Source organism: Macadamia integrifolia, chromosome 7 (assembly GCF_013358625.1).
Source record: "Macadamia integrifolia cultivar HAES 741 chromosome 7, SCU_Mint_v3, whole genome shotgun sequence".
NCBI lineage: Eukaryota > Viridiplantae > Streptophyta > Magnoliopsida > Proteales > Proteaceae > Macadamia > Macadamia integrifolia.
In genome coordinates, this window is record NC_056563.1 from 7,512,775 (window position 1) to 7,520,668 (window position 7,894).

The 7,894-nt window shown below is 38.8% G+C and overlaps 2 protein-coding genes across 2 annotated transcripts in view; one reads left to right on the plus strand and one right to left on the minus strand.

The window, feature by feature from the left end:
• Positions 1-242: 242 nt before the first annotated feature.
• On the minus strand, positions 243-1,329 carry LOC122085104 (endochitinase EP3-like). Its single transcript, XM_042653543.1, has 2 exons — positions 854-1,329; positions 243-745 (listed from the first exon to the last, which is right to left on the minus strand). Exons 1-2 carry the CDS (start codon positions 1,284-1,286, stop codon positions 330-332), a joined length of 849 nt encoding a protein of 282 aa, XP_042509477.1. The 5' UTR covers positions 1,287-1,329; the 3' UTR covers positions 243-329.
• A 746-nt stretch (positions 1,330-2,075) lies between these two features.
• Positions 2,076-7,894, plus strand: part of LOC122083089 (adenylate kinase, chloroplastic-like) — a 12,086-nt gene continuing 6,267 nt past the window's right edge. Inside the window, exons 1-6 of the mRNA XM_042650765.1 lie at positions 2,076-2,499; positions 2,644-2,739; positions 4,321-4,449; positions 4,594-4,728; positions 5,495-5,641; positions 6,508-6,582. Of these exons, the coding sequence (XP_042506699.1) occupies positions 2,278-2,499; positions 2,644-2,739; positions 4,321-4,449; positions 4,594-4,728; positions 5,495-5,641; positions 6,508-6,582 (804 nt within the window). The 5' untranslated portion in view covers positions 2,076-2,277. The remainder of the gene's footprint in view (positions 2,500-2,643; positions 2,740-4,320; positions 4,450-4,593; positions 4,729-5,494; positions 5,642-6,507; positions 6,583-7,894) is intronic.

Below are 7,894 nucleotides of genomic sequence, written 5' to 3' on the forward strand. Positions count from 1 at the left end.
TAGCAACTACTGTGATTCTGATTTCTATTACTCTATACTGTTTTCCTTTCAAGTGCATAAATATGCTTTCGAAAGAGAGAATTTATCTAATTTCCGCTCAAGTTGATGAGATACACCAAATCAGCATTTTTTTTTTTTACCATAAAAAAAGCATTTCTTATTTCTAATTGTGTTTAAGAAAAACATGAAGAGAGAGAGAGAGAGAGAGAGAGAGAGAGAGAGAGAGAGAGAGAGAGAGAGAGTTTATTCAGCAACACCACGCTTTATTGTTCTCCCTCATAATCTACAACTTGAAAGTACAAGAACTTGGAAGTAAAAACAGTAGAATCTTAGCAGGTAAGGTTGTCACTAGGTGACACCCCTAATTGGGAACAGTAGTCCTTATAATACTGAACACGAGCTTGCATAGCTGGAGGGTTTCCACCATAGCATTCAATGGAATTGATGGCACGGGTCGTCTCCCCAAATCCTTTTCCGGAAGTTATTGTCCAGTGGCAGTTTTTCATCCAGAACCACAGTGCCGTCTTGAACGAAATCTCAACGTCGTTAGCCACAATTTCAGGATTATTTAGACCATCGAAACTAGGAGTAATTTCTTCACCAGCAGCTCCATAATTATAATTCCACGACAACTGGAGCGGTCCACGGCCATAGTAACCCTTGCCGGAGACACAAGGGTACTGCATATTAGTCCAGTCACAGTAATTCTTGGATGCACCATCTATCTCTTCAATGTAACAGAAATCTATTTATGTGCACAAAAAGAAGGCATAATTAAGCTTAGTAATAAAGTCCTTTACAATAATTAAAAAATAAAAATAAAAGGTTCACACTACGAATATGAAAAACTTACGTCCAGTCTCATGGGTGACATGAGCGTAAAAGGCGGCGATCTCACGCTTAGAGTCATCATATTCCCCTACTGTGCCGAAGTGAGTATATGAACCAAGTGCATTGAGAAATGCATCTCTGGTGTAGAAACTCCTACCAACACAGGATGTGGAGGACTGATTAATTATCTTATCAAAGAATTCTTGTGTCACAACATCAGCCACCACAAGATCATTACTAGGTAGTTCATGACAAGGACCCTCTTGGCATCCATCGCCGCAGTAATCGTCAGTGATGCCGCAGTACCCCCACTTGCTACAGCAAAGGTTGGGTGCACAGCCACAATTCTGACTCAAAATGGATTCAGGCAATAGGCCAGCTATAATTCCAACTAAAGTGATGGCTAATAGGCTTTTCTTGATTGAAGAGAATAACATTTTGGCAGCAGAATCCATTTAGACTTCAGAGAGAATGAGAAAAGATGCAAATGTGCATGGGATGAGTATAGAACATAATAGAAGCAAGGATATTTATAGTGTTTCCAAGACCTTGAGTTGAAGAGTTGTAGAAGATCATCCAACCTTGTGTGGATGGCAAAATTCAATGCGTGACGCACATGTTATGAAATTTATAAATGTTTGCCTTCCCTCTTGAGTGATGACAAAAGGAGCAATCACCGTGGGGCCTATCTATATATATATATATATATATATATATATGAGCGGCACACAAAACACATTATATATATGCAAAACAGTGATATCTAACTTATGAATTCTAGCCATCGGAGCTAACCAATAAGCTATTAAAAGAAAAAAAAAAGCATCTATCGGTTGGCATCAGCCATTGCTACACTGTAGACATACAAGTATACAACACACAAAAGTAATAATAAATGGACTTTTGTTGTGCTCTTCCATTTTATTCATGGTAAAATAGAAATTTCAAGAAGTACTAAAGGATTGGGTTAGGTCAGGCTTAAAAGAGTCGGTTCAAGTCGGGCTCATAAATATATCAGTCTAGTGGAACGTCCATTGGGTTAGATGATTGTATCATATACTACCTATTTATAAATGTTTGGGACTTGAGCCTGATATATTTATTAATTGGGTCATAAACATGTCAGGCTTGATCGCTCTCGCCAACGAGCTGGAATTGACACCCTAAATTCATCAATCATTTTTGTTTTATCGTTATTGAAAGGGTTTTTTATTAGAAACATGGAAAATAATTTTAACCGTCAGCCTTAAACTCCTCCCCTTCCACCGGTGGAAGGCAAGAATCGATTCCGAAACCTACTTACAACCAACTAACGTCAGCTGGCACCTTCCTTTGGGGCCGTGCGAAGAGACGGGAAGGCAGAGGGAACTTCAGAAATTTCTTCGAGTCAACTACTGCTCTGTAGGCCGAGAGCAGTAGAGGGAGGGAGGAGAGGGACAGAGAGCTATGGCTTGCTTGACCAGTTTTCTTGTTACAGCAACTCCATCTCCGCAACCTTCATCTTCTCTTCCTCCTCTCTTCTCTTCTGCTAAACCCCTCAAGCTTATCAGTTCCAATCCCCTACTTTTGTCTTCTCCTGACTTTTCTAGGAGTTCTTTCTGTCTCAATGAAGGATTAACCATCCGTCGGTCGGCAAAGCCCTTCTCCATTTCAGCACAGAAAGTCTCGGTAAGAACACGGCGGGGTTTGTTTTCAATCTTGATTCAATTTCACTTCTTCATAGCCGGGTTCACATATCTATTATTAGGCTAATTCTATGATTATACTCATCTCTGATTACTTCGATTAGTCATCTGTTATGTCGTATGGCAGAGCGTGGCATCTGTAGATCCAGAGCCTCTAAGGATTATGATATCTGGGGCTCCTGCATCAGGGAAAGGAACGCAATGTGAGTTCATCACCAAGAAGGTAAGTTTCAAGCACAGATTTTGTTTATGATAAGAATATTACATAGTTGGATATCAATAATCCATGTAGCCGATCCTATTTAGTTGGGATAAGGCTGAGTTGTTGTAGCATGATTTGGATATGATGGAAGAGGTAACTTGTCAAAGCAAACTTTTTATAAGTATACTGATTAGGTTTAGAAAATATATGCAGAAACAAAGCTCTTTTTGTTCTGTAGGACGACTAGGTTCAATTTCAAAGTCGTAGATACTGTTTTACTAGAATTTTCAAAGTCAATTGGTTTTCTCAAATAGACATAAACCTACTAAACTTGAACTTATGTGTAGGAAGAATAACGTCGATATGGGGGGCATACATTTCAACGTAGAAAGCCCCTTAAGAAAATTTATGGCTGAACTCTTCCAATTTGTGAAAGCCCTACAACCCGAATGCAAGAGTCAAGTAATTGCTCCTTAAAAGGGTCATCTCTCCCACATACCTTTGCAAGAAATATCTAATTTACAGATTGTCGATATCTGGTTGATGTTCAACCACCCAATGAGGTTTGACATCTTGTGGTACTGGATCTCCTGCTTGCTGCGTGCTTTCCATGAATATGATAATTTCTGGAAATAGTTGTCTTGGAGGTTCTCAGTGCATCCAGATTTGAAGATTCGATATTTTTGCCATAAATCTGTATGGAGCCAACAAGGTAAATCGATACTACCAGTGTTGTTAAAATGGAGAAACAGAAAAGGATAGGAGAGGAGAACAACGGGAATTGGTTAGATACCTGTCTGGTGTCTATGGCATCCTGAGAAGTTCAGAGATAGCATAGCCATTAAGTGACTTTGATAATATGAATCGATCTGCAGGGCCATGCCCAAGCTTGTAGGGTCTAACATGTCCATTCTAAAGGCATTTTCTTTTGGCCCATATAAGCTTTGATGCCCTCTTGCTACCAATTTTGATGCTATATTTAAACTGCTCTATTCAGAAGTTGAGGATCAAATACTACAAAAAGAGGAAAAGGGGAGAGAAAGAGAAGAGGGTAGAGGGTAGAGGGTGGAGGGTGGAGTGAGGGTGGAGGTGGAGGGTTGGGGGTGCTTTGGGGGGGGGGGAGGGGGGGACCTAAAAATCAAATTAAGGTTTTTGATGCATTAGTGACCCAGTTTACCAATGATATGATGATTTTAATATTACTGGTCTTTGAACTGAAGATGGGTTCTAAATTTTCCATATTAGATTAGATATCTGTAATAGCCTGTATTATATGGTTCTATCATGTTAGAAGAAAAAAAATCTTCTGCCCCCATTGTACTAATGGAATACGTAATTTGAGCATGTCAATCAATATATCTACATATAATGGCCTATTTCCCCTTCTTGGTCCAATTCCCTCTTGTTGTGTAGAATATGTGTTTGACAATCTTCTTTTGGTATGTTTATATTCTTTCATTTATTATGTATTTCTCTATCCATCTATCTATCTCCATGCTTCGAATTGCCGTGCGAGTGACTGTTTTTATTTCATGAGTTTCTCATGTTTGCATTGCTTTCTGAAGAAAAACAGATTGAATCAAGTCATACTCGTATATGCAGTATGGGTTGGTGCATATTTCTGCTGGAGATCTACTGAGGGAAGAAGTGGCAGCTGGTAGTGAAAATGGAAAGCGAGCCAAGGAATGTATGGAGAAAGGGCAGTTGGTGCCCAATGAAATAGTTGTCATGGTAGAGTCATCTTTATCTCCTATAATAACTTCATTTGATTAGTTAATGTTGGAATTTAATGAAAGATTCATGTAGCTGACACCATTTAGTTGGGATAAGGCTGAGTTGAGTTGAATGTTGGAATGATATGCATGGGTGATGTAGATGGTGAAGGAGCGTCTCTTGAAGTCTGATTCTCAAGAAAAGGGATGGCTTTTGGATGGATACCCTAGGAGCTTATCGCAGTCCATGGCTCTTGAAGAACTTGGTATCCGACCAGACCTTTTTATTCTTCTGGATGTAAGTCACTTCTGTTTAAGAGATATTCAGTTTCATTAGCTTACTAACCAAAAAGAAAGGTGAACCTTTGTAATTTTTATTTCTCATTGGATGATATTTTAGTTCTGTTCAGCTCTGAAGCATCATTTTGACTGTAAAGATAACAGTTTCTGTTGGTTTAAAATTTCGACTGCCCTCCATCCTTGGCCCTTAATTTTTAACAGATGTTATAAAGGGAAAAGTGGAGAGAAACAGGTGTCCTTACTGAATATCTGCCTCATTTTGAGCCATGTGAAGGGCCATCTGGCCGATCCTAACCACTGGTTAGATCAGATATCCCCTTGACTGGCGACTTGTCAATTTCTGTTTTCCTATTCAATACTATGGCGACTTTTGATTTGGCTTTCTCCTGTTTATTTTCAACCATTTTTTACCCTCCTTTTTGCCATTTGGGAGTACTGCAATATCCTGAACCGCAAGGACTCGAATGGAATGCTAGTGTTCTGTTGAATTTACATCCAAAACTTGATAGGGAAAAGGGGTTCACCGTACATGAGAAATCAAATCTATTTGGGTTAAAAATACAGGTGCATAAGGGGTTGTGTGGCCTGCATGTGTTTCAAATTTGATTTTCCAGTTAAGCAGTGTCATGGCAGTTATACCCTGCCTGTATAGCCTGGCTGGAGAAATGGCTGTTCTGATACTGGCCTCCCTATTTTGATTAGTTCATTTTGACTTGTTGATGGGGGATAAAAACTTTCCACATAACAGGAATTTGATGTTACAGGTTTCTGAGGAGATTCTTGTTGAGAGAGTGGTTGGTCGAAGGCTTGATCCTGTTACTGGAAAGATATATCATCTGAAGTATTCTCCCCCAGAGACTGAAGAAATCGCTGCCAGGCTGATCCAGCGTTTCGATGATACTGAAGAAAAGGCATGTCTTAAACTATTTGACCCTGCTACTGTTGGGTAAATTTTTCTTTTTAACAAAAAATGTTGTCTTTCCAATTCATAAACTCCTTTATGTCCTTTTATGTTCTTAATGTGGGTTAATTTTTTCGAGTATCCATCAATATCTCAATCCCCACTCAACTCGGAATCATCCTGACTCATTGGGATCTGGTTTATGAACCCTATTTTGCTATAGTACTTGGCACCGTTTGATAACGTTTCTGCTGTTTCTGTGTCCAGAAACAACAAAAACAGCTTTTCACGTTTTCGAAAATAAAAACGGATTTTTTGGTGTTTGATAAACCTGTTTCTCGAAACATTTTTTGTAGACATAATGCCACTAAAAAATCAAATAGTATCATCAGATGCCCAAAAGGGAGAGAGGGTTCGGTTGCCTCTTTTTAGGTTTAAACAGTTGAGAGATTTATCGTGCACAACAACCTTTTTTTCTCTCAAATTCGTTTCTAGAAATGACAAAACAAGTCGGACTTGTTTTGTCAAAGTCGTTTCTAGAATTATAAGTAGGCATAAATTTTGATTTATGTTTCTAGAAATGGGTGAAACGGAACAACATTATCAAATGCTTTTTAGGCTGTTTCTCCGTTTCTAGGAACAAGAAAAACGCAGAAATGGAAGAAATGGAACGTTGTCAAACGGTGCCTATATCTAGGTCCATATCTTTGCGGCTATGCCTAGCATATGGTCAAATGGATAGATTTTGCAGGTTGATGCTTTCATTTCTATTCTTATGCCCAGATTTTATACTGCATTTTGTGTACAGTAAATTGCTGACAAATTTTTTTTTTCCATTCTTATATTGTAATGCCTCTTTTATTGGCCTATGGTTAGGTGAAATTACGATTGCAGACTCATCATCAGAATGTGAAGGATGTACTTTCGATATATGAAGACATAATAATTAAGGTATGTGAACTAGCAATTATTCTTAGTATACTGAGTATTGATGCAGATATGGATGCACAAGAAAAGGCAAAGGTGGCTACGGAGACCCCTGAAATTGCATAACTCTAGTCATATTGATTGAGATCCTATTTAGCCAATAGTAAAGGTCTGTTGATTAGAGAATCCTAATTTCTTGAGCGAAAGTCATGGTTCAAGGACAATGCACTTTATTCATAGGATTTTCATTGTTCTTCTTGCTTCTGTTTGGGAGAGAGGAAGGGGTAGTGGAATTCTTTGGGTTGTGGGAGTGGGGAACTCGAAGAGATTGAAGGTTTTTGGGGCAAAGGCTACAAGGGGATGGAAAATATAAGTTTGCTAACAAAATCTAAAATAAAAATTGCTGATCTGGAACTGGAACACAACATGATTTTTCTTGGTAAATGACAGGTGAGTTTTTTGGGATCTATTTTTCTAAAACATTTGACACTAGGGGGACACCTTATCGAGAAATATTTGCTTCTGTAGATGAAATCATAAAGATAAGTAGCTGTAACTTTTTCCTATATCATTTGGTATATCCTTAACCTGTGGAAAATACCTAATTTTCTTCAAAGCTGGCATGGAATGGAGGCTTCTCATGGTCACTTACATCTCATCGGAACTTTAGAATAGGAGGACCACCTTAGTGTCTACCAGGAAAAAGGCTCCTCCAATGGCTATCATGTCAAAGATTTTTGAGCTACCTCTAGCACCTTGGTCTGCTTTTGTGATTGAGTTGTCCTATTTAAGTAAAAACAGCATAGGCTCTTTTTTGTTTGACAGATGCAGCACTAGGGTTTTGTTCTAATTGAGAAAATAAAGCTTGCTCTTATTTTTCGAAATTAGTTAGGCTATGGAACTTGGGCTTTGTTATATTGCATATGGCTATGGTTGTCATGGCATCTAGGTGACCTAAGATGTCGGTGGGGTCCTGGATGCAAGGTGACACCAAGGCATTAAAGGTGCCCGTGTTGACAACCATGCATATATGGCTGTGCTCTAAAGAACTTCAGTTGTCATCCTCGTTTGTTGGTTGTTATACTTGTCACTAGTCACATTTGACTTTTTTCTATCTACAACATTAGATGATTGGTTACCAATAGAAAACAAAGGATAGAGAAATAACAGAGCAGAGAAAAATGAAGATCAAGAGAAGTGCTAAAGGTGGTAAAACTAAGCCCAACCAACGGCACAGAAGCCCATAACCACCTGGCCTTAGGGTTTTCCAAAAGTGGAACAAGTGTTAGAAGTGCGTTCAATTGATTCAATATCGATGAACCTAGAAAAGAGGGTT

Bases quoted from the DNA above. Each gene is read 5' to 3' on its own strand.
- LOC122085104 (XM_042653543.1), bottom strand. From the start codon at position 1,286: ATGGATTCTGCTGCCAAAATGTTATTCTCTTCAATCAAGAAAAGCCTA. The intron at 746-853 runs GTAAGTTTTTCA...GCACATAAATAG, and splicing joins TGTCACCCATGAGACTGGAC to ATTTCTGTTACATTGAAGAG.